This window comes from Mastacembelus armatus, chromosome 17, assembly GCF_900324485.2.
Source record: "Mastacembelus armatus chromosome 17, fMasArm1.2, whole genome shotgun sequence".
Taxonomy (NCBI): domain Eukaryota; kingdom Metazoa; phylum Chordata; class Actinopteri; order Synbranchiformes; family Mastacembelidae; genus Mastacembelus; species Mastacembelus armatus.
The window spans coordinates 13,648,040-13,673,578 of NC_046649.1; the positions used below are offsets into that span (position 1 = coordinate 13,648,040).

General features: G+C 40.8%; 4 protein-coding genes across 8 annotated transcripts; all 4 read right to left on the reverse strand.

The window, feature by feature from the left end:
• Window positions 1–283: 283 nt before the first annotated feature.
• Window positions 284–4,863, reverse strand: LOC113133744 (zinc finger protein 429-like). 3 transcript variants are annotated; one of them, XM_026312600.1, is made up of 5 exons: window positions 4,441–4,863; window positions 3,048–3,075; window positions 2,799–2,865; window positions 2,434–2,692; window positions 284–2,233 (listed from the first exon to the last, which is right to left on the reverse strand). In XM_026312600.1, exons 1-5 carry the CDS (start codon window positions 4,726–4,728, stop codon window positions 875–877), a joined length of 2,001 nt encoding a protein of 666 aa, XP_026168385.1. In that variant the 5' UTR covers window positions 4,729–4,863; the 3' UTR covers window positions 284–874. The 3 variants fall into 3 exon arrangements, with proteins under 3 accessions (XP_026168385.1, XP_026168384.1, XP_026168386.1); XM_026312599.1 differs by having other exon boundaries at window positions 3,024–3,075; XM_026312601.1 differs by lacking the exons at window positions 3,048–3,075; window positions 4,441–4,863 and adding an exon at window positions 3,024–3,046 and having other exon boundaries at window positions 2,434–2,687.
• A 756-nt stretch (window positions 4,864–5,619) lies between these two features.
• LOC113134313 (serendipity locus protein delta-like) lies at window positions 5,620–8,863 on the reverse strand. The gene is made up of 5 exons (XM_026313620.1): window positions 8,449–8,863; window positions 7,716–7,818; window positions 7,541–7,643; window positions 7,187–7,436; window positions 5,620–6,965 (listed from the first exon to the last, which is right to left on the reverse strand). The coding sequence occupies exons 1-5, from the start codon at window positions 8,734–8,736 to the stop codon at window positions 5,715–5,717; spliced, it is 1,995 nt and encodes a 664-aa protein (XP_026169405.1). The 5' UTR covers window positions 8,737–8,863; the 3' UTR covers window positions 5,620–5,714.
• Window positions 8,864–9,525: 662 nt separating this feature from the next.
• LOC113133746 (zinc finger protein 662-like) lies at window positions 9,526–13,388 on the reverse strand. 2 transcript variants are annotated; one of them, XM_026312603.2, is made up of 4 exons: window positions 12,947–13,388; window positions 12,131–12,237; window positions 11,858–12,041; window positions 9,526–11,158 (listed from the first exon to the last, which is right to left on the reverse strand). In XM_026312603.2, exons 1-4 carry the CDS (start codon window positions 13,256–13,258, stop codon window positions 9,773–9,775), a joined length of 1,989 nt encoding a protein of 662 aa, XP_026168388.1. In that variant the 5' UTR covers window positions 13,259–13,388; the 3' UTR covers window positions 9,526–9,772. The 2 variants fall into 2 exon arrangements, with proteins under 2 accessions (XP_026168388.1, XP_026168389.1); XM_026312604.2 differs by having other exon boundaries at window positions 13,176–13,379.
• Window positions 13,389–17,506: 4,118 nt separating this feature from the next.
• Window positions 17,507–25,041, reverse strand: LOC113134805 (angiomotin-like 2a). 2 transcript variants are annotated; one of them, XM_026314327.1, is made up of 11 exons: window positions 24,874–25,041; window positions 23,674–24,458; window positions 23,014–23,182; window positions 21,583–21,727; window positions 21,369–21,458; window positions 20,385–20,680; window positions 20,106–20,281; window positions 19,908–19,961; window positions 19,582–19,778; window positions 19,282–19,413; window positions 17,507–18,824 (listed from the first exon to the last, which is right to left on the reverse strand). In XM_026314327.1, the coding sequence occupies exons 2-11, from the start codon at window positions 24,372–24,374 to the stop codon at window positions 18,739–18,741; spliced, it is 2,046 nt and encodes a 681-aa protein (XP_026170112.1). In that variant the 5' UTR covers window positions 24,375–24,458; window positions 24,874–25,041; the 3' UTR covers window positions 17,507–18,738. The 2 variants fall into 2 exon arrangements, with proteins under 2 accessions (XP_026170112.1, XP_026170111.1); XM_026314326.1 differs by having other exon boundaries at window positions 19,908–20,009.
• Window positions 25,042–25,539: the final 498 nt, after the last annotated feature.

Genomic DNA, 25,539 nt, shown 5'->3' on the forward strand with positions numbered 1-25,539 from the left:
TTTATACAGTTATATAGAAATGTCATATATTTAGCATTACTTTTCAATTTTCTAGTTACTTCATGCATGGAATGGCAGTAATCTAATAGGAATGGGAAAGTTGTAACATTGAGGAACTCTTCAGCTTTTTATTTCTTGATTCTTTTATTTTCATTTTTTGTGTTGAAATTTACTTGTAAGCAGGAACTAAATAAAAATAAATACTGCTACATTTCCCTACAGACTGAAAAATCATTGGTTACATAATTATGCACCTTTATAATGAATTAGAAGAGACAGAATCTGACTGTGTGAAACGACTGTTTATTTAATATCTGAAACTGACATTATTATGAAAATACTGTACATGAATAGAATATATATTTCTCCAAGGGCATCGCCATTCTTTACTACATTTGGTGATTATCCAACCCAGTTGTTCCAAAAGTCATTTGTATTGTAATTTACTGACCCTCCATAATGCCCACAGCCATCAATTCACAGTGATAACAAATAATTAGTGTGTTTGTCTTGTTGGTAAAATCCACAGACTAGCAGCTACAAACAAAAGCTTCAAATTGATTTTGAGCAAACACTGACTTTTCATGCAAAGGGAATCAGCCAAGTAATATTAAAAGGTAATAAAAGACTTTAATATTTTTTGTGTTTCCTTGGTCTACACATCAATTTATAAGTTTAAATGTATAGAAAAATCATAACAATTTGATGTCCTTAAAATAAAACCAAAACCAAAAAGACACTGGGGCTATGTGGCTGTTTGGTTTTTCATACTTTGAGTTGTTTTAGGATACCACAGAAAATATCAGCCCAGTGCTGTAAGGCCTTCAGATCTTGTTGATACAGTTGCAGCCACCAAATTAATTCTTCAGCTCTGTCAGGTAACTACATTCTTCGTTGGTCTTCCCCTACACATTCCTGAGCCCTTACCACTGAACTGACTACTGTATCTTTTTTTCTTAATTTCTTCTTGTGAGTCATAAACAGAGTCTCTGTCGTTTTTTGATCGTCTTTTTGATGCCTGTGTGCTCTCCTTTTCCATCTCCTTCTCTTCTTCCTCCTCCTCCTCCTCTGCTGAATCGAAGGGTATGCCGCAGTCTGACTGCTCATCCTCCTCACTGGATTTCTTTATCTTCTGAACCTTTGTTTTAACAGTCTTTTTGTCTCCCTTTTGCCCTACCTGACCTAAATTCTTTGCGTTTCTGTTAGGCCTTCCTCTGGGTCCACCTGTGTACCTTTTTCTCCTTTTTGGTAAAGCTGTTCTCTCCCTCTGCGCCTCCTCTTCTGTATCTTGTTCTTCTATATTGTCAGACTCCGAGTCATATCCTTTTTTCTTTCCATTGTCCTCAGCATCACTGGTGTCGCTAGCCGTTTGATCAGTCTTATCCTCCTGCCGTTCACGTCCAGAGCTCGATGTGTGATAACGCTGGACATGACTCTTCAAGCTCACATTGTGATTGAAACATTTGTCACACTGCTGACACTTGTAAGGCCTCTCCCCTGTGTGCAGACGCATGTGCGATTTTAGGTGGCTTGGCTGGTTGAAGGCACGCTGGCACACTGAACATTTGTACGGCTTCAATCCCGTGTGCACGACAGAGTGTCTCCGGAGATGATGAACATCCTTAAATTCAATTCCACAAACTCCACATATGAACACGTTCGGGGTTCTGTGATTTGTCAGGTGGATTTTGCGTTCTATGTTGGTGGCAAATGTCTTCGGACAGTCGGGGCATTTATAGGGGTCTTTGCTATCCTGATGGAGCTGTTCGTGTTTAATTTTGTCCACCCTTCTTTTGAAGGTAACATGGCAGTATTTGCAAGGATGCTCATAGGTTTCGTCATGGATTTTGCTATGGGTTTTCAGAGATATCTCAGTAACGCATCTTTTGCCACAAATATTGCAGGAATAGGGCTTTATTTTGTGTTCACAGACGTGGGGCTTGATAATATTGAAAAAACTTCCACACTCTGTGCAGAGCTCATTAATTTTGAGGCCACTAGGGGAATCAAAATCTTCTTCCTCTTCTTCATCTTCATATTCACTTCCTTCCTCGGATTCCTTTGTGGGCTCCTCAACCAGTGAAATATCCTCAGTTGGATTCCCCTCCCTGTCTGAACTCACCCCAACTTCATCAGCTTCTTCTCTTTTAGCTGAGGGATTACTTTCTTCATCACTAAAAGTAAGAATCTCAGAGAAAACTGTACTGCTGGGCTTGTCACCTGTTGGCAATTTCTGTGAACAATACATTGACAAGAATGATTGTCCTACACAGCTCAGAATATTACAGACAAATTACTACAAAAAGCCTTCAAGCTATTGTCATACATGATTTATAACTCCAACTGAACTGCTTGTGGAATACTGGACAGAGTGAGTTCTGAGGTCATTATAGTAAAAGCAGATTGTCACGATATGGTGCTGTATGGTCCTACCTTTTGGGTCCCTGGAGTTTCTTCTGTGCCTCCTGTGAGGTGCTGATCGTCAGCTGTCGGGACACTGGCACTAATCTGGCTTTTCCATTGGTTTCTGTACTCACATTGAAGGCACTGCTGGTTCAAGGTGATCAGTAACCCACAGGTGATCTTTTCTATCTGAATTTTAGAGCCACATGAGGGGCACTTGTGGCAAAACAACTGGAGCAAGCAGCTTTCATTCACAATGTACTTTCCTTTCATCTGTAGCAGTGCCGCTCTTAAAAACACACACACACACACACACACACACACAATTCAAATTAGAATTTAAAAGGCCGACCTGATATGACTTGGGGAAAAAAAGTTAATAGAGCATAACTTACTTTTCCTTGCTCAAATCAGTATTCATAACTGTTTGCTGCATGTGGAAATACCCAGAGGTGACAGCATCTGAAACAGAAGTTAAACATAACAACTGATTCAGGACTTCCTTGGACGCCTTTAAAATAAAATTCAAGATTCATATGTGAAGCCAGTGTTTAACAAATATATACCAAGATTGTCTTTTTATTATAATTTGTTAAAGTATGCTTTGATTTGACTACTACTTGTTTCAAGATCATCACACTGACTGGCAACTTCTGTGGTTTCCACAGGCTCCTACACAAAAACACAAAAGAAAAGAATTTTAGTTAAACACAAGCAACTAACGATACAGCAAAAAATGCATCGGATTGATTTTCCGTCCACAGCAGCATCAAACATATGCTTTGACTTCATGAGAAAATAAATGGCAGGGCTGTGTGTGCTCTCACTGGACAATGTGTAAACTGACAAACTTGTTAATGGTCACAATAGAATAGAATAGTAAATGTGCCCAGAGAGATAAACCAGTGTTGGCATCAGTGACACAATAATTGCTCATCATACTGTGTGTGACACTATAGGGGTAGGTGAATTTGCAGAAGAATAGGAGGTAGATAATAGATAGATTGATAATTGATTTGTACTGACCAGGGCTGTGGTGAACAAGTGTTTCCATTACAGATTAAACTGATTGCTACTTGATTATTCATTTGATCTATTCAACCCTAAAACAAATCTCATCACAGTCTCCTAGATTACAAGATTATATGTTAATGTCTAGTTTTAAATGTTTTCCAGTTACAAAAAAAAAAAAAAAAGATTTTTTTTTTAAAAATCACTATACTAGGATAAGAAAAAAGCAGGGCACACAGTTGAGAATATCGACCACAAAATGTTCATTTTCACACGTGGCAATTTTAGTTTAATCAATCTACTCATCCTTGCACCTCTAGTATTGACTTCATTATAATTATTGTGTCAGTACATTGACTGTTTAAGTGGACGTGCAAAGGTTAAACTGTAATTACTATCCACTCAAATGAGTCTCAAGAGTCTCAAATATCTGCCTCTCATGGGCTATATGATTTCATTAATGGCCTACAGATGTATAAAATGATTAGTACAGTAATACCATGCATAATTCTTTCATTAAAATAATCTTTCATTAAACCTTAAAATACCTTTAACTGTATTTATTCACTCAACTGACACTGACATTATTTACTGTTTTGGTAATGTTTTCTTTTATACTGTCCTTTTTTAAAATCAATGATCATGTACATTTTACTAATATCTTTATGAGTCATCCGGTAAATATGGATTTGTTTAGGACAAATAACAGGGAACATTTGGAAATATTCACAAGGTGCTGCTGATCTTCAAGTGTTGGATTTCTTGGCTGTAGGATAGAAGGAGGATAGTACCAGGGTGGTTCCCGCCCACTTAAGATGCAAAAGAAGGTGAGACTGGTGATAATATAATAATAACATATATAATGATATAATATAATATAATATAATGCTAAGCGTCCAGTCATGAACTGATTTCAGATAAAGCTCCTCCAGGCAGCCTCCTCACTCAGAGCAGGAATAAGCGGTTTGGGATGTCAAGAGGGAATTAGGAAACACCCGCAGGCGTTACAGCTGTGAGAGGACTCACTTCATGTTTGGGGATCTCCAGAGGTTCTTCTGGCTCGGACTTGGGACACAGTGATGGGACAGCATCAGGCTTTACCTGGACCGTGCCAGCCGGGGTCAGGTGTTCAAAACAGTCCTCTGCGAAGTGTTCACTGCAGATGGTGATATCAGTCCAGGACGATTCTTTAAGTCTTTGGCCATTGACTTCGAAGAGAAACTGAACCCACTCCAGTCTCTTCTCTGGATCCTCTGGTACCTTAAACCGCTGCACACCGCGACTCCACGAACCACATCCGAGGACGGAGCACATCCCGGGTCTGGGTTTAGAAAAACCAAAAGCTCAGTCAGCGCTTAAGTTGAAGGGTTAGGGACATTAAGTGAGACTCCAGACTCAACAGTAGTGGCTAGTAGTTAGCCATGTTTGCTAGTAACTGTGATGATAACGGAATGGGCGGGGCTCTACAGCCGGGTTCGTTTAATTTGGCATCCGGCGCGGCCCGGCTTTACATTAAACACACGAAATAACTGTATTTTCCTGTCATTACTTCTTTTACATTACACAGAGATGACCCAAGCCTTCAGCCACTGCGAGAGCCTTAAAAGTTCAGGGTGTTTTTCAAGTTGGTGTTAAAACAACATTCAGGTTTCTCTGTAACTACATGAAAACAAGACGCTTTAGTCGTTGGCACCTATACTTTTAACACTGTCCTTGGATCTTTCCAGACTATCACTGTCAACAATCTGCACAACTTTCGTTTGTCTGAGGCTTGATGAATGAAATACCTGCATATTCCATACTCCAAGGCAGCTTTCATGAAATGACCAAAACAAACAAATAGTGATGGACTGGAACACAAATAATAATAATGAATTAAAACACAACAGCATATCAATATGGTTATCATAATGTGCTCCTAACTACTAATTAACTATTTTCATGTACATAAAGATTTGGGTTCAGTCTTAAAAAAATAGGAATGTATCCATATTTATGTGAGAATCCCAGTAATTGCATCCTTACCAAGTCTTTCCCCCTCCTACATAAGGAAAAGATGCAAATAAGACAGTAAACTAAACAGAAAAGGCAAAAACAAATTAACATGAGCAACAACACTAAGGGGAGGAACACTCCTAGTGCTCACCTGTTTAAACTGTACCACAGTATTATGCATGTAAAAGAATCGGAAATTCACAACACAGGCACTAATCAGTCCAGTTTAATCCACCTCTACCAATGATCCAAATAGAAAAAGTTACATATCATAACAGTACACTACAATGAGGAAAAAAGTACGTTTAAGACTCAAAATCAGAATCACTGCCCCATGTTTTTGGTTTTCTTCTAGATCTGCTTGTTCTCAGTGTCATTTTCTCACTCCTCTCCCAGTTCTCCTCTGTTATGTCAATGGAGATGTTGGTTTTCTTCGGCTCAGCCTCACTTTCTTCATCACTGCAATGTGTTCTCTTTAACTTGCATGCCGTTGATTTGGTAGAGGTAGAGTTTGAACCCTGGCCTTGAATTTCACTGGCCAGGACCAAGTTGCCTGTTGCATTTCTTTTAGGCCTTCCTATGGGTCTACCTGTGCTTTTCCTATACTGTTTAACTCTACGTATTCTCTTCTTCTCCACCTTCTTTTCTTTATCCTGTTCTTCCTCTACATTGTCAAGCTCTGAGTCCGCACCGCTCTCGTTCCCATCCTGAGAATCACCAGTGTCACTTGCCCCTTCATTTGTTTTTTCTTCCTTCCGCTTAAGTCCAGAGCTCGATGTGTGGTAACGCTGGATGTGACTCTTCAAACTCACGTTGTGAGTGAAGCATTTGTCACAATGCTGACAGTTAAAAGGCCTCTCCCCTGTGTGCAGACGCATGTGAGATTTCAGGTGGCCTGCTTGGTTGAAGCCACGTTGGCACACTGAGCAATTGAATGGCTTCTCTCCTGTGTGTACAACTAAGTGCCTCTCTAGAGGAAGGGAGCTGTAAAATTCCATCCCACAGGTGTGACATTTAAATTTCTTAGGACCTCTGTGACCTTTCAGGTGGTTTCTGCGTTGCTTATTTGTGGCAAATGTCTCAGAACAGTCAGGACATTCATGGGGTTTTCCTTCCGTTAGGTGGATCTGCTCGTGAGTGATCTTGTCCACTTTTGTTTTGAAAGTAACATAGCAATATTTGCAGCAAAACTCATAGTTTTCATCATGGATTCTGCTATGATTAGTTAGAGCCAACTCATTAGCACATCTCTTCCCACAAATAGTGCAAGAGTAGGGCTTCATTTTGTGCTCACATGTATGAGATCGCGATTTATTGATAAACACCCCACACTCTGTGCAGAGCTGACTGACTCTGGGGCCATATCGAAGATCATCATCATCTTCACTTTCCTCTTCAAATTCATCCTGAAGCTCCTTTGGATTCCAGTCATCGTCTGACTCCATGTGAACTTCATCACCTGATCCCTCTGTTACGTCCATGAAATCACTCTCCTCATCATTAAGAGCGATATCTGAGCCTGTGCCGCTGCTGTGGTTGTCATCTGTTGACTCTACCTGTGACAACCATAATAACAAGCACAGGCATTTGTCAGATTTGACATTTTTCAAAATCTGTAGCTTGTATTCACAATATCCCAACCAAACAAACAGAGTCAAACCAGTGTATCATGATTTTTGAAACCAATTAAACTATTTAACATGTTTTTATTTAGAGAAAACATATTTCAGTGAACACATAAAGAAAGGTGCCGTATGTCTGATTACTTATGTCCTACCTCTAAAGGTACTTCTGTGGCTCCTGTCAGCTCTGCATCTTCAGCTGATGGGACATTTGCATCCATCTGGCTTTTCCATTGGTTTCTGTACTCACACTGAAGGCACTGCTGGTTCAGCACAAGGACTGTGCCATGGATAACTTTCTCCATCTTCACTTTTGAACCGCATGATGGGCACTTACTGCTAAATAACTTGATGAGGTGCTTTTCATTTACAACATACTTCCCTTTCATCTGAAGAAGTGCAGCTCTGAAAAAAAGATTTTTAAATGAAATATGTTGAGATCCAGCTTTAAAAAGCAAACCTGGTATAATCAGGTCACTGAAATCAGTAAGCATAACAGTTTAACTTACTTTTCCCTGATCATATCAATATTCACAATTTTTTGTAGCATTTGTTCATAATCAAGGGTGAACACATCTGGAGTATCACTTGGCACAGGGCTTTCTGGAACAGCTGCAAATTAAAGTCACATGAAAATATTTGCGTAAAATCATTTTTGTTAAAACATAATTTAAAGTTTCTTACCAATTGAAGTTAGTCCTGAGTCTTCAGAAAAGTTGGTTAGACTATCACACATTTTAATTTCATCACAACATAACGCTCTTTCTGTGGTTTCCACTGGCTCCTCCTGAAGGGCAACACAAAATATATAACAAATACTGTTTGTTTACTGTGGTAGTACTATGTTTCGATTTCTTTGGAAGTGCATCAAGTAACAGAACAATGTGCACTTAATCAGCTCAAGAGTACATGGCTACATTAGCATTAGCATGTATCCAACTACTATCAACACCCACTAGGGTGAGTTACAACAATGAGAAACTCTGGCTCAGCTAAAGTCAGACAAGGCTGGAATAATCAGATGGATTCAGAAGGGGAGTAGGGTCAGGAGGTTTAGCTGGGCAGTGAGAGCTAATGACTGTTTCTCTATAGAAAGGCCACAGTTCACAGTTTACTAACCTAACCTAACCTAACATACCCCCCCCCCATTAACAACCTGCACCTATACAAGTCCCCCCATGACTTGTAGGACTCCAGGTCCCTGAAGGGAGCCAGAAAGATTATAGCAGACACAAATACCTACATAACCTGCCTGCTTCAGTCAGAATAAACTCCCTCCAACCCTGAAAAAACAAGCTGTCAGCTATCAGATGTCTTATTTAGTTGAAAGGGTGTGTAGGTAGGACGAGGTCTCTGGTACACGTGTCTCCGTACAATGTCCTGCTGTTTGTGGTTTTCACAGTCCAGGTGGACTCACCTCATGTTTGGGGATCTCCAGAGGTTCTTCTGGCTCGGACTTGGGACACAGTGATGGGACAGCATCAGGCTTTACCTGGACCGTGCCAGCCGGGGTCAGGTGTTCAAAACAGTCCTCTGCGAAGTGTTCACTGCAGATGGTGATATCAGTCCAGGACGATTCTTTAAGTCTTTGGCCATTGACTTCGAAGAGAAACTGAACCCACTCCAGTCTCTTCTCTGGATCCTCTGGTACCTTAAACCGCTGCACACCGCGACTCCACGAACCACATTCGAGGACAGAGCACATCCCGGGTCTGGGTTTGGGCTTCGCGGTTTTAACAGTGGCGGGACAGCACCACGGTGAAAGCTGATTTGGGTAGAGTCCGTCCCAGTGTCACCAGTTAAAAGCTAAAAGTTAGCCATGTCCACTGTGGTAACGGCGGCGGCTAAATGGGCGGGGAGTTTTGCGGAAGGGTTCGCGCGTTTTAATATGAAGCGTATCCCGGGGGTTAGTTCAACCAACACGGTGAGAAATACCGAACCTCTAAACACATTTCTATCTAAAAATAGTATGACATAAAGGTTTTAGGCAATAAAGTCTCAATTAAAATAATAACGAGTAGTTTTATGCACTGTATGGTTTGATATCACAACACTAATACCTTTACACAAGGATTAGCCCACTACGACCTGTAAAATGTTACTACCAGTGATCAAGCTATTAAAACCTTTATCTGGGAAAACCTTATTAAAACTCACCAGGTAACATAAAACTATGAAACTAAGGGAGAAGAGCACTGTTGAAGAAAAAATAGGTTTATTACAAACTAAAACTCAGTTGCTTATTCAGTATTGGCTAAATCTCAGACACAGATACCCCAAGGTGGTTAAACACCTCCATCCACACAAAAGTGAGAAAAAGGTCACCTAAGCAGTTAAGCTTTGGGAAATATATTGCCAGTAAAGTATTGGAAAATGGAGATCATTTTTCTAACTAAGAGTATTAACACATGTCCAAGTAGAAGTACATTTACCTCCCATTGGATATACTAGTATGAAGAGTAAAATTGAAATTTACAACAGAGAAGAACATAAGTGCTTAATAGAAGCCCCATTTAATACAGTTTGATCTGATCACATCAGTGAACAAGATTAAAAATATATTGAGATCAAAACAACTTATTCAAACAGTAAAAGGCCATGGTATAGGCTTTTGTCTTTTGCCACCAGTGTATATGTTTAGTTATACTATGCAAATTTATTAGAGATCAGTCCAGTTCTTTACAAACAATATATGAGTCATTTATGTCACAAATATCTTTAAACAAAATACATGTAACTGTTCATTTTAGTACTTTTCCACACCACTGCATTTTTTCTTGGTCTTCCTTTGTGTTTCCCTTCTGCCTGCTGGGCCTCTTTGAGTCTTCAGGGGCAAAATCAGAGTCACTGTCAGAGTTTTTTGGTCTTCCTCCTGATCTTGCTGTGTTCTTCAATGCCTTCTTGCTCTTCTCCTCTTCCTCCTCTGCTGAATCCATTGTAAATTCACTGTCAGTTGGCTCATCCACACTTCCTTCGTCACTGCATTGCGCTCTCTTCAACTTCTGCACCTGGAATTTTCCAGATGTAGTGTGTGTACCTGGGTCTTCCACTTGAATTGCCAAAACCAAGTTGCTAGATGCAAAGCTCTTAGGCCTTCCTATGGGTCTACCTGTGCTTCTTCTTTTCTTTCTAGGTGTACATATTCCTCCCTTCTCCACCTCCTCTTCTGTATCCTGGTCTACCTCTACATTGTCAAGCCCTGAGTCTGCACCTCTCTTGTTCCCATTCTGAGACTCACCAGTGTCACTTGCCCCTTCATTGGTCTTTTCTTTCTTCAGTTCATGTCCAGAGCTCGATGTGTGGTAACGCTGGATGTGACCCTTTAAGCTCACCTTGTGAGTGAAGCATTTGTCACAATGCTGACACTTATAAGGCCTCTCCCCTGTGTGCAGACGCATGTGAGATTTCAGGTGGCCTGCCTGTTTGAACCCACGCTGGCACACTAAGCACTTAAATGGCTTCACTCCTGTGTGTACAACTAAGTGCCTCTGGAGAGAAAGGGGCCAGAGGAATTCCATCCCACAGATGTGACATTTTAACTGCTTGGGACCTGTATGATCTTCCAGGTGGATTTTGCGTTCCTTATTTGTGGGAAATGTCTCCAAACAGTCAGGACATTTATAGGGCTTTCCTTCTGTTATGTGGATTTGCTCATGAGTGATCTTGTCAACTTTTGTTTTGAAAGTAACATAGCAGTATTTGCAGCGAAACTCATAGTTTTCATCATGGATTCTGCTATGAGAAATTAGAGCCATCTCACTAACACATCTCTTCCCACAAATATTGCAGGAATAGGGCTTAATTTTGTGGATACATGTATGAGGCCACCGTCTACTATAAAACATCCCACACTCTGTGCAGAGCTGACTGTTTTTGGGGGTATGTGAAAGAAGATCATCTTCCTCTTCCCCTTCATCATCATCATCTTCGGTTTCTTCATCAGGTTCCTTCTGAAGCACTCTAGCTGGAAAAACGACCTTTACTGCCTTCCACTCCTCATCTGAATCCATATTACCCTGATCACTTGATACCTCTGTTTCCCCCTCAGAAGCACTCCCCTGATCAATAACAGTAACAATCTCAGGGGCACCCATGGTGCTGCTGTGGGTGTTGCCTGCTGGAGCTGCCTGTGATACAACAAGAAGAATAGGAATGGTTGAAATGAAACACTTTTCCAAGTCTGAACAGCAGCTTTTATAAATACTGCAATTAAAACATATGTTACACTACTATATTGCAACTATGATTCTGTATTTTAAACCCACAAAGTCAGATTAAATGCAAAAAGCAGTTATTGTGAAGTAACACAAATATATAGTGAGGGAATGGAAAACTTAAGTATATAAAAAAAACTGTTCCTTGCCCAGCTGTGGTGGAGGGATATGTTTTACAGCTACTATCCTGTGAAACAAATCAGGGAGTTTTCATCTTTAAAAGACTGTAACTTTCAAAAATATGGAGATCAGATTAGCTTAGTGGGACAGCTGATCCTTCATCTGAGCCTGTAATGAACTTTGGAATTTATTTATGCAGTCTGAGAGTTGTGTATTTGGCTCTCATGTTTTTACAGCATAGTCGCACTCTGAGTGAAAAGCTACAGAGTCAGTGTGGAGAGTAGGAAAAGTTACAATGAATAAGCCCTTTCATGTCACAATATAATCACAGGTGAATATTATTTTAAGACCAGTGTGAAAAATCCCAAACCTGTCCTTTAGCCTACAAACACTATGTCTGGATATGTCTGAATACTGGTGTCCTCCCTCTGAAATTACATCTGCGCTTCCTCCAAGGTGTCAGTCTTCAGCTGCTGGCACACTGGCACTGACCTGGCTTTTCCATTGATTTCTGTACCCACACTGAAGACACTGTTGGCTCAAGATGACCAGTACCCCGTCTGTGACCTTCTCTGTCTTAAGTTTACTTCCACACGACGGGCACTTGCAGCTGAACAACTGAAGGAGGCGTTTTTCATTCACAACACACTTCCCCTTCATCTTTAGAAGTGCCGCTCTAAAAATACATAGAATTGAAATATTAATACACCAACCTCCTAGAAAAAGCAAGCAAAAATGTTCAGCACAAATTTATAGAAGACTTACTTTTCCTTAATCAAATCAACATTCACTGTGTTTGTTTGTATCTGGCCATAACCAGATATAAAAGAATCAGAAGCTTCAGCTGAACCTCTTGGGGTTTCCACAGGCTCCTAAAAAGCAACACAATACATTAAAAGTAGATGGTAGATGTTCCACTACCATATGTCCTAAATGTGTGTTATAGAGAGAATAAGTCAATTACTTGCATAGATAGAGAAAAATTATAGAGGGAAATGAAATAAAATGAGTTTGGGCTTAGAATTTATTTACACTGTGTCTAAAATAGGCCCAATTACAAACATTTTTTGCTGTTTGTCCCAGAGAATTTTTTTTTTTTCAGGCACAGTGGCAAGAAGATGATGAGACTATCTGCATACACATTAAAATTCATGGTTATTTATTTCTTATGAAACACAAGAATCTTGGTTTGATTTCCATGTAAAGTTAAAACATTTCTTATCTTATGCAGTAGAGTGTAAATATCGTGTATTTATTCTACACAACTGTGAAAACTACCCCATACTCCACAGTCAAACACAGTCTTTAGGAAATACAAGTAAATAAAAAATAAATATAGAGTCCACATAAATATAGCAAACTCACAAACTACAGTCTGAACTATTTGGGAGAGGCAGGAGAGGGAATAAATGTAATTTCTGTTTGGTTTTTGTCATTTGTTTATTGGGAACTCTGGTGTTATTATAAATGGACCGAGTATTGACGTCAGTGACAAATGTTAAACTCTGCCTTTGGTCCTAAGAACAAGCTCCCGATTCACTGAGTTGGAGTCTCTGGTTCGAGCTGTCAAAACAGACTCACCACACGCTGTAGACTCTCCAGACTCCGCTCGGGTCTGTCCGACACTGCCAGGAAATACAGTGACGGGACAGCGCTGTGTTTTAACGTTAGCTGGACCTTTCCAGTCACACCTAACCTGCACAGCTTTTCAAAACAGTCGTCTTTAAAGTGCTCGCTGCAGATGGTGATATCGGTCCAGGACGACTCTTTAAACCGCTGCTTATTTACTGTAGCGAGAAACTCAACCCACTCCAGTCTCTGCTCTGGATCCTCCGGTAAATTGAACCGTTGCGCACCGCGACGCCACGAACCACATCCGAAGACGGAGCACATCCCGGGTCTGGGTTTAGTTCTTCCAGCTCCGCCAGTGGTTATAACGACAGGATTATGGACAAGTTTAACACATTTTCAGCCACAGCCACGGATCTAACGGTGGGCTACTAGCTAGCTGTTACTGCTACGGTAGCCGTGCAGGCCAAGGGGCGGGGTTATGTCGACGGGTACGAATGGTTTGTTACCCGGCGTACACCGGCTGGGACAACTACCGATACATGGGACAGCGATGTTTTCCGTCATGATAGTGGGTACTCTAACACTGGTCTCAGATAAAAATGTTAAAATAAGTTTATTTCTGTAAGATGTAAATTAGTGAGGCACGATCAATAAAACAAAACACCGTGTGTAGACTGTAAAGAACAATCTAGCGAGATGACAAATGATTATAATTGCCTAGTAAAAGTAAAAGGCATTCTACATTAAATATTTTAAATACTACTTGTACTCCTTCAGAATGTACACACTTTTTTATTATGAACAAGTCTAACAATATGATGTTAAAACAAATAAAATGACTTTAAGAGATTGCTGATATTAAGAAAGAGGTATTGATTCATAGGCTTTAAAATTCTTGTTTTCATATGATAAGATGATATTGCTGCTCAAATAACAATGATTTATTTAATTAATTCCATGTGCATTTATAAAATAAATGTTTTAATGTGTGTTATTAGATTGACTCTACCTGGTTCTAGTATTTATTACTGAATAAATACTAGACCCCCTGTAGATCAGCCCCTGTGACTGATACTGGCCAAGTGTATATGTTCAGGTCTGAGATATTTTAAGTAGGTGTCGCTGTTTAGCTTCAAAGTTTTAGTATTTTTCCCTGTGTAGTGCTACTTAAACTGCTTCTCAGTTTACAAAATCATTTAAAAACACCTTTGGCTAGCTGGTTAGGTTTTTTTGTGTGTGTTTTAAGATAACCATCTTAGATGAACTTATACTGCAGACTCTGGAATCTGGAATAATATGCATATGCAGTATGAAAAGCTTTACAAACATGAATCTATTTAAACAGGTAAATCCCAGAAATTAAGATCACATTCACCTGAGTACCTGTAAAACCAAACAATATAGGCCTAATGAAAATGTACACAACAATGAAAATGCTGTAATAACCCACATTCAAAACATGACATAAATATATAAAAATAATAAAAAATAAGTGGTAACAATACACATCACTCGGCTAACGTAAGTATATTTAAACAGATTTCATGTTCCTAAAGGGCATTATATCAGAATAATGTGGAAATCCAATTTCACAATCTACTGCGCATCATTCTCAGAGTTCCTCTAACTATAGAAACTTTATCTGTTTCTTTTTTTAAAAAAAACCCTCCTGAGGATGGTTGGTTCCCCCATCATCCCCAAAAGACTTGTTAGGTGTACAGCAGAGGCCAGTGACGACACCATGTGGCTCCTCTCAGCTCGGTGTGCATGTACCTTGGTAATGAAAGCAGTTAACAAGAAGAACACATGTTTTGCAGGAGGTGGAGAACATACTGTACAGCAGTACAAGTCTCATGTTTTAAATCTCAGGGGATGTGTGAATGTAAATAAACCTCGTGTCACTGAACTCTGTCCGTTAACTATTAAATACCCATAGTCCTATTTGTCTGCAATAAAATATGGCCATTTATTGACTGTTAGCAGTTAATGATACTCTAACAATTTATAGCCCTACATAGGTTCCCATGTCAAAGGACACACACATAAGAACATTTCTAAGTAAAAATAAGTACCCAACATGATAGTGCTCTATATCCAAAGCACTAAAAAGGCACAGATTTTTCTTTTTTTTTTCTGGATTCCTTCATGATTTCAAAATAATTAGATATCATTGTATTTCTTCGTTTTTTTTTTTTTTTTTTGCGGATGTCTGCAGCACGGATGTGTGCTACAATATGGTTTTAGGGTTTAAATAATTGGCTAAATGGATCCTCAAAAAACAGGAATGACATTCACAAGTGCAGCCTTTGTTAACGCAGGTGATAACAAGTTACAATACTGTGTCCTTCTGTGCCAGACACATAAATAATCAGTGTCCAAAAACACCCTATTGTTTTATGACAAGAGGAAGTAAATGAAAGGGCTTTGTGGATTTACTTTTCCACTGGGTGTTTTGATGATTTCTGCTTGCTACATAAATATATATATATATATATATATATATATATCAGTTGTTCCGTAAAAGTGTCTGATCGGTGCTGCATTGTATTGATCTGTAATGATGAGGCCATTCAAATAATATCATCACACACTGCCTCAGCATCCGTTAGTGTCCTTGCAGCATTCCAAAAACCTCATCATTAGTCTCTTCCTCATGTATCATCACTACCCATCACTGAATGTACTGTACTGAATGTGTTTCAATTTTGCTGGCTCAAATAGAAATGTGGCGTAAAACTGTAAACATCAGGACAGGGCCCAGTATGAGAAGCTGGTTTTCACCGGGCACACACAAACAAACTTCTGCTCATGGTTCTATCTGAAGTTCTCATGTGACCAAGCTAGAGAAAAGAGGGAAAACTGTTACAAAACGTCTAGAAAATCAAATTTTCTTGGAAGTTTGAACAGAAAGGAATTTGACCCCTGTTTACGTTCATTCCTCCTTTATCATATCAATTCTGGGAAAGAGACAGCCGCAGTCGAAACATGTCAGCTGCCTTTCACATTCACAGAAGGAATGTTGGCGGGGCTTCACAATGTTGTCAGTCAGTTCGCCAGATAAGAGCTCTCAGTTCATAAATAAGATTGATGGCATCGCATACCATCAGTTCCTGCTCTCTGTTTTCCCATACAAGCTTCTCCTGGAGAAGCATCCGTACTATCTCGCCAGCTCATATCCTCTCTGTCCAAGTCCAGACATGCTTCAGTGTTTTAATATATTCCCTGCCAAGTATGAAACCACATTGTGACTTTACATGCTCAGTTGTATAGGAGAAACTTGAACAGACCACTGTTTATTTATAGTTTGTGTAGGGTATAGATTAAGAGGTACCTTTAAAAGATCGAATTTTGGTCCTACATTGGCAATCACATTAAACCAGTGATCCTGAACATTTTTTTTATACAGTCTTATTGAAACGTGGTTAGGATCAGAAGACACAAGTTGGTCACTCACTATATATTCACTTCAAGAAAAGTCTGCAAGCTAATACTTTATAATAAAGTACAACTAATAACTAAGTACAATTCATGGTCATCATGGTCTTGCAAAATACATAAAATGCTGGATCATACATTTCCAGCTGAGATGACATCATTATGGTTTTTCACACTAGAAAAAAACATTTCAGTGTAACAGAAGACATACTACATACTTGACAAGAAGTGCACTTGGCAAGCAAACTAAACTCGAAGTGGAAAAATTAGTTGACCACTACATATATATATATATATATACACACAGTATGTTGACACTAGTTATGTATGGTGTGTTTTAATTTCAACAAATCAAATTTCCAACTCAACTCAGCTCCACTGTGTCTAATATTTTAAAACAGTTTGCCACATTATAGGCAGCAGGATGAAACGTGAGTGGCATTGATGTCACCATCACATTCTTTGTCCTTGTCCCACTGCATTGTGAGGTGTAATTGTCTGTGCTGCTCACCCACTATGAACCAGTGCAAGTCAGTATCTGTGGTTATGTGCGCGTTCATGCACGCGTGTGTGCAAGACAGTGAGAACTACCCTGAAACAGATACTGAGCTCTCCACTCTCTCACCTTCACAACCTGTGGCATGTCCTGAATTAGCTCATAAACATCCCTGGGTGTGAGTGAAATCAGATGTAAAAAAAGCACTGAGGAATGCAGCACATACTAGCAATGGTGCAGTAAGAATTTCAAATAGCATTAGTGGCTAATCTGAGAGAAACCTGTCTTTGTCACTTATAGGGTTACGTGTCCCTGTGATAATGTGATCTATGCCAAGCATGCTCCTCATGGCAAGAGGAGAACAAGAGAGCAGGCCACCCGAGAAAGTTGAACCCACAAGAATGCAGCTCTAGTGCCCATTGATGAAATGCACTCTTCTCTGTGGTGGAATGAGAGGACAGTAATGTAACACTAACGAGCGTTTTTTATAATTGCAAAAAAAAAAAATATATATATATATATATATATATATATATATATAGAGAGAGAGAGAGAGAGAGAGAGAGAGAGCGAGAGATATCTAGCCCAATATTGTTTAATGTAAAATGTACATTAAACAGTTCAGTCAGGGAGCCATGTGCTGTTTATTAGAATATTTTATTGCTTTATGAAATGTTGCTTGTTTCAACTGTAAAAACCTTCATACTGTATGAAGTTCACAGAAATGTCTGAAGTCAACACTTGGTTGGTTGTGTACAGCTTGACATGACCGTGATTGTCGGCACATAACTTATAACATACAAACAAACTCTTTGGCATCTTGCTCAAAGCGCTATTATATCTAAAATAACAATATCAACATCTGTATAAAATATGTAATAACAATAACAACAATAATAATAACAACCTGTTTGTTAGTTCATAGCTCACAGTAAACAAAACACCAACGCCGTGTAGTCAACTTTTATCCCAATGGTGACCCAACCAGCAGAATCACCACATCAGGGTACACACTCACATACAAACATACTCAGACAGAAAGAAAAATATTAATAATAATAATAATAATATCAAAAACTGATGATGAAATCAACACCATGATGCAACACCATCCCAAAATTACAAACAGCACTAGGTCTGTGTCAGTTTGCCAAATGAAAATGTCCTATATATATTACGCATCTTACTGTTCACATACTTCTAAGTCTTTGCAGTTCCAGCTACATAAGCTTAATGTGTATGGACAGCAGGAACATTTAAATCAGCAGTGTTTCATTTATTATCTGCTTAAATTATTTAGCAAAGGGAAGTCTTCCAAATAGATAACATCTGATGGGAATGAGGTTGCTAACATTTTGTGGAAGGGGGGGGGTGCAGGCCACATAGATAACATTTTGTTAAATATCTCTCTAGAAGAGCACGAGTTAAGTTCATATTTTGGGAATGTGGAAACCAAATGATTTAAATATGTAGCTTCTTAAATCACTTCATCGGGAAATGAGGATAAATGGGGGGAAAAGCAGCAATTTAATATATATATATATATATACTCATAAATATTTCAGCATACATTCTCTTATAATATGTTGCCTTATTACAATCCACAATACTGTCCAAGTACCTCAGGAGATTAATCTTTTCTCACCTGGCTGGACAGACTGCCTGCAGCTGTCCAGCCAGGCTAGAGTGAGTCACAGCACAGCTCTGTCTCTAAATTATAAAAATAGTCCCTTTTTCACGTGTTGGCCTCTTTCTACAACATTCTTGCATCTAGTATTATCTTCCATTCTCTAGTCAAATACTTGACTTGCACTCTTCACAGATTCTATGAATTGCTTTTTTTCTCACATAAAAGTCACCTCTCAGTTCTTTAAATAAAGATTTCCACTGCTTCTGAATCCAACTCATCCAGGCCCTTAAAGGGATTTAATAGCAACTTCCTAGGTGCTGGCTTGTCTGAAAAGAAAGAAGAAAAAGAGATATTCAATAATTACATACACGTTTTAGGGCTAAAACAGTGGAAAATGTCCCAGATACAGCTCAGCTGTCATCGAGCAAAGGTCAACAGAGATTTTCCACAGTCAAACAGACCCCTGTGGTAAATGTGCTCAGTCAACAGATTCACATTATTTTCGTAACCATGCACATTCCAGGGGCCCACATTATGAACCATGACCTGGACAGATGGTATCTGATTGGCTGGGTAAGTGGTAGCATGGTTAAACAGTGTGAACATCCATGAAGAGAGACAGTGAAGTGTATCTACTCTGTGTGTGTTTTGGGTTGTGGAGTTTGTGCAGGCTTGTTTATCCATGAACTGTTTGATTATCATTATCATTATTATGTGTTATAGAGCATTACTGGGTTAATGCTCCTCATAAACACACTCAGGCGTTTCTGACAGATCACTCACCACTGTTGAGCTTAGTTGTACTGGCAGCCTCTTTAGCTTTGGTTCCCTCCACCTGCCGCTCTAGTGTTCCAGGTTCAGCCTGAGCAGAGAACTGATGGTTTGGCAAAGTCTGATCATCTGAAAGACTCTTGCCTATAAAAACAACATCAGAGAAAATGTCAGTTATTGCCAACAGTGCTTTTAACTCTTATTACTCCCCGTCTTATTTTTTTATTATGAAGAGGAAGCAGATGTATGTTTGAGACATAAGGTGTGCTGCTACATAATAAAATAAACAAAAAGCAGCATTATTCTCCTCACCTCTACTCTTTGTGGTGCTCTTGATGGTGCTGATGGAGGGAGTGGAGGTGGCGGGTCGGAGAGGTGCCCCTGCTGTATTTAGGAGGTTTGTACGGGGGCTTTGCTCATCCTTCCGCCCTTGGTCTTGGTGCAGTCGCTGGTTGAGGATCTTGATCACGGCATCCTTTTCCAAGATCTGAGCATAAAGAGCACGGATCCTAACAAACAAAAAAAACCACAGAAACATGAAAAAAACAAGTCAGACAGCAGATAACCTAAGGGTGTCAAAACTCTAATTCTATCAAGATTTGTAAAGGTATTAAACAAATGTAATCATAGGTATGCACCTGTTCTCCATCTCTTGATTCCTGTAGTCAGCAACTGGCAGGTCCTCGTTGAAACTGTTGTTAGAAGAGTGGCAGGGTGAGTGGTTAATGATGGTGGTGTCTCTGCAAAGGTTAGAATTTGAAGTTTAGCTTAAATTACGATGCTAAAAAAGCTAAAAAAAAAATATGCGGACAGCAAATGTCAAGCAAGTGCCTCACCTCTGAGCAGCAGCAGTAGCAGCCACCTCCATGGCAAACTGCCTCATGGTGCTCTCCTCTAGGTACTTCTGCTCCCAGCGCACCATGTCAGCCTCCAGGGCCAGAATTCGCTCCTCTCGCTCTCGCAGACGCTCTTGGAGGGAACTCATGGTCACACCAGGTGGTTGGGATTGCCTCTGAGGTGGGCAATTGAAGGTGAAATCAACACAGTTTTGTTGGTAAGAAACACCATAAAATAAAGTATACTGCAGTTCATGTCATATCTTTTTGAAAAAGTACCTGTTGTGCCCTCAGACTCCTCAGTTCCTGCTCTAGTCGTGTCCTAAGTTTCATCTCCAGGCTCTCCCTCTTCTCACAGGTGGACTGTAACTGAGCCAGCGCACTCTGAAGTCTCTCCACCTTCTCCATGTAAGCTCTCTTCCTCCTCAGCTCCTCCTCGAGCTGGCGGCCACGTCCCCGAGCAGCCTCCAGGGCCTCCTCGAGTTGTTTCGCCCTGAGGCTCTGCTCCTCTACTGTGGCTCGCAACCGCTGCACTTCCCGTTCTACACGTTCCCGCTCAAAGTTCTGCTCCTCATCTGAGGTAAAATATAAAGGCCAGTTTAAGTGAATGCTGGAGGCATGTGGACATGATCTTAAAAACGTGGGTTGTCACAAAAGAATCCACAGGTGCTTTGAGATGAAATGATTCCAAATCTGCACTGAAGTCCTTCCCCCAAAAAACACACATCAGCTATCAGCATCCATCCACAATTTCTCCCCCTTGAGAGCTACCCCAGTAATAACTAGCAGAGTTGTTACGCAGTGGCCAGTATTCTTCATTTAGCAAAGCACTCATGGAATGCTGAGAGGAGGAAGGGGAAGAAAGCCGCCCTATCCCTTTGACCCACATAGCACAGAGCATTCCTCATCAAGGCCATACAAACACCACCACTCTGCCTGAGTCCCTAAACAGACAACATAAATCACACTAACAACAGGTGGGGGGGAAGCTCAATTCTACCACTTCCACTGCTGCTCTGTGATTTAGCTCCAGTTCTTTCCACTTGTGAAGGGTGCACAGATTGAATTCCCTATTATTAAACCTTCTTACCAAATGAGCAGAGGTTATGCAAGAGAAATTCATACACACAGGATTTCCTTAGCTACAAAAAGGGCCTCTTACTATGCTACAATCAAGTCCAATCAAGAATGTTGTTGATTACAAAAGAAGATGTAAGCCAGAGCTTGGGAGAGGAATCTAGTCAAACAAAATGACAAACTTACTTTGTTCAAGGAGCTTTGCCATGAGGTGCTGGTTATGATCCGCTGCTTCTACTTCTTTTGCAACGTGTGTTCTGGCATTTTCCAAGTTTTCTGTAATCCAGCACAGTGTAAAAATTAGACCAATTTGTGAACCATATGAGCAAGTACTGGAGCACATGTCGGAGCTAGACAAATTCTACACCATGTAGTATTTTAAGTGTCTTGTGGTCCGTACCTCGAAGGTCTCTGTTGAAATCCTGCAGTCTCCTGATTTCAGCCACCAGCCTCCTTCTCAGTGTTTGCTCCAGGTTTTCTCTCTTACTGCTGCCCTGCATCAGCGTCTCATAGGCCTCTGAAATCCGCTGGATCTCCTGCTCCAACTGAAAAGAGAGGAAAAGGCAGAAAGGGAGAGAAGAAGAGATGAGGGAGGAATGGAGGAGAGGAAGAAAGAAGTCCAGAAGCAGAGAAAGTAGAGAATATTTTTGGTTAACCTACAGCATGTGCAAGGGAGGAGCTGGAATGTCGATTCATGTTGTTATATTACAGACATACATATGGGTACATATGTGATTGTGTGTATACAGTATACTCAGTGTGTGTGTGGTACTTTTGAGAAGGAATTCAAGCCCACACCACTCCCTGTGAGACTGATTTATATCAACATTCCAGAGGGCTGATAGTTATAGCTCCAGGTGTGTTTAGTGCACATACACAACAACACCGCAAGGTTAAAATGCACACAAAGACACACACACACACACACACACAGGTCTGGGAAGGCTGCCAGCTGAGGGAAGGTGTGCATGCCTGTGCTTGGGTTGTGGAAACGGCAAAGAGACACCCACCATTACAGCAGTCACACAGGCATGTTTACTCAGGGCTGCGGCCTGACGGAGAAAACTTTCCAACCCCAGCAATTATCATTCTTCAAGCCTGAGACAAGGCAAGGGCCATGTGACATAACTCCAACAGAGAGTGGACTAAATTTTACAAAGATGGGCTACAGTGTCAAATGTCTCTGTTTTCAACATGTTGTAAAAGAAAATATCTTTTTTAGTACCTGTTTGGTTTGGGAGCCAATTATGAAGGGTAAAAAAAGAATTAGGGCTAAATTCAAAACTATGGAAAAAGTGCTGATGGTTGGAAAAAAAGCAACCTTTCACTTTTTACACAGCTGCCATAGACCCCCACCCCACCCCCATCAGCTGTGTGCGGGTCACAACCCAATCGACTGCTGTATGACAAGCCCTTGGTTATGCTGAAAATCTATGGCCTCTCTGGAACTAAAGCACATACACACACACGACACTGGGTCAGCTACACAATGAAAGGAGTGTGTAAACACAGTAGCAGGCTGTGAACTCTGTTTATGTGTCTGTGGTATGAAGGTAGCAGCTGCTGATCTCATCTGTCCAGCCCAGATGAGGGAGTGTGCTTGGAGTTGGATGTCGGGGAGACAACTGTCGACTAGAGTGGTGTTTCATGGACAGGTGGCCAGGATGATATCTGGCTATTCAGTAAATTTGTGCCATTTTAATTTGCCAGCAGTAACATTTATTCCCAGATTAGTCTTATATTATTTGACAGAAGGTTACGTTTTTTTTTTTTTATAGAGGTGTCAGCTGCATTAAAATGAGACTCTCTCACACTGATTTCCTCCACTTACCTTCTGAATACGGCAAGTCTTCTCCCTGTGTGCCTCCAGCTCTTGCCTTAGTCTCTCATTCTCCATCAGCAGTAGTTCCACCTGGTTTGGTTCCTCTAACCCAGCAGGTGGCAGGCTGGCGAATGTGTTGTAGCAGGGGACTTCAGCTGGCTGACCAGACTGAACATACCTATGAGAGAGTCGTCATTCATTTAAAACCAATACATATTTGGATTGTGTCAGTAAATTTGATGCCTTACTAGCTGTGAACTTCCTTTTATCTGAAATATCACTCAGTAACCAAATATTCACGTTGACTCACCTGGAGTCAAAGAATGCAAAGGCCCAAATGACCCACATATTTAGTAAAAACAAGGAAAGTCAAGCGTGTGAAACTATTCTGTTGCAACATGCCAAACATGTACAGGGCTGGACTTGTACTCCTCGAAGTATTTCAAAAAGGAAATGTGAATCGGTATGCAGGCTACAATGTGACTCACATTGACAAGAATGTGTTTACACCTGTGAAAACACAATGACGAGTTGCAGAAGATGATTATAAGGCGGCCTCTCATACACAAGCTTAACCACAGACTATGATGTAATGCAAAAATTGTTTTAAAAACATGCACGCACAATCACTGATACGTTTTGTCATGTTTACCAAACTTGTCCAGGTACCTGTGTTGCTGTGCCTGCACTGGTTCCTGGACATGGTGAGGGATAAATCCTTGGCCCTGAATGGGGGCCGAGTACTCTGGTGGTGGGCGCTTGTCCAGGCCCGGCCGTGTGTTCTGCAGGGCTTGTGGGGGGTAGTAAGGCAGCTCTGGGTAGCTGTGGGAAGTGTTCTTGATGGCCTCCGCTTTAGCAGCTGCGTTATTGTTATTCCTCTCCAGAGATATCTGCATGCGATGCTCACTGAGTGACCGCACATGGCTGCACTTGAGCTCCATCACATTTGCCTCTTCGTGGAAGGCCCCCTCGTGCAGGAGCTTCCCCTCATGGAACTGCCTGATTGGACCTGCGGGGCCCCATTGCGAGGCTAGATACTGAGAGTGCGCCTTGGCCTGCTCATAGGTTGGCAGCTCCTCCTCATACAGCTGGTAGAGCTGGTGGCCACTTTCTGAGTGGTGGTAGTCACCCTGGTGCTCCTGGCCCTGAGGCTCCTGCCTAGCAGAGAGCTGAGGGAATGGAGGGTCCTCCTGGGTGAGACTCTCCAAAGAGGATCGTGGGCTGGGTCCACTGTTGCTTCCGCTGCCTCCGCGCAGGGCCTGCTGCTGGATGGCTAATAAGGTGCGGGTGTCTGTGGGGTTTCCATAACGCAGCTGCTCCTGGATGAGTCGGTGCAGGACCGTGCCAGACGGCTCTTCATTGGTCGACATACTTCTTCGTGTAGGATGTAATTCTCTCTTAAGACCAGATGAGCTCTTTATTATTTTTGAAAATGTTCTAAATCAGCCGTGAACCTAAAATAAAACAGGATGAGAATAAACTACAATCAGCCTCATTTAAACGCATTTCTTTTTGCATAATTCATCATACTTCACCAATGTTATGTTGAGTATTTTCTGAACACACTAACACGCTGAGTTTACTTCAACAACAGCGACAACACAGGGATGTGGAGACATTTTACGCAGCAGGGAGAAAATGCATGCGCCAAAAAAAATTCCAATCACACGGCGCAAACAAAAGCGCATAAAACCGCGTCGTAAAACTTGATTTTTCCCACTTCCAACACATCTGTCGCTGTTAGTACGTTTTAATCCCTTCACAGCACACTGCCGTCTCAAAAGTTTAAACCAGGACTTATGCTGGGGCTACGTTATTCGCGTTTTATGTTCGTTTATTTTTAAAGGAGGAAAAACACGCTCCTCTTACCAACTCACGCTCTCATCGTAACAAAAACTGTTGTCGTCGATCTCGATGTATTTAGTTCAAAGTTAATCCACTGTTTCCATGAGTTTTGTTTTAAAGTCAAACGTGTCTCTGTTTCCTCCCCCGGTCGGGCTGCCTCGGTCCTCTCTTACTGTGAAATGATTGTGGAGAGAGCAGGCGGCGATAATAAGTAACCGAGGAGGGACTGAGGTCGGAATGCCAGGAATGTAAAACGCGAGGTCCCTCGGGGATCAAAAGCGTAAAAGCACACGGGAGGTGTGTGTGTGTGTGGGGGTGGGGGTGGGGGGGGCGCTTTATCTTAAAAAGAAACACAGGAAAGGACATTAGTTTTCTAAAGCTTTAAGTGAACGTGTTTGAGATGCATTTATGTTCAGAGAAAGGACAAAGGAAACTCCTTGCACTAGTGTTTTTCTATTCATTTATTCAATGTTGGAAGAATAATTCAGCTCATCTGAAAATGTGATATTAGGAGTCGCAGTCAGAAAAAAAAGTTCTCATTAACAAGAAAAAAAAAGTACTTCATTAAAAATCACTTCAACTACAGACAGTATCAGTATGAAGAATGGCTTCCATATTTGTTGATTTTCAGAGGAATTCAATCTCTATTCTTTAGTTTAATTATATTGGAAACCTTATAAATATGGTGAG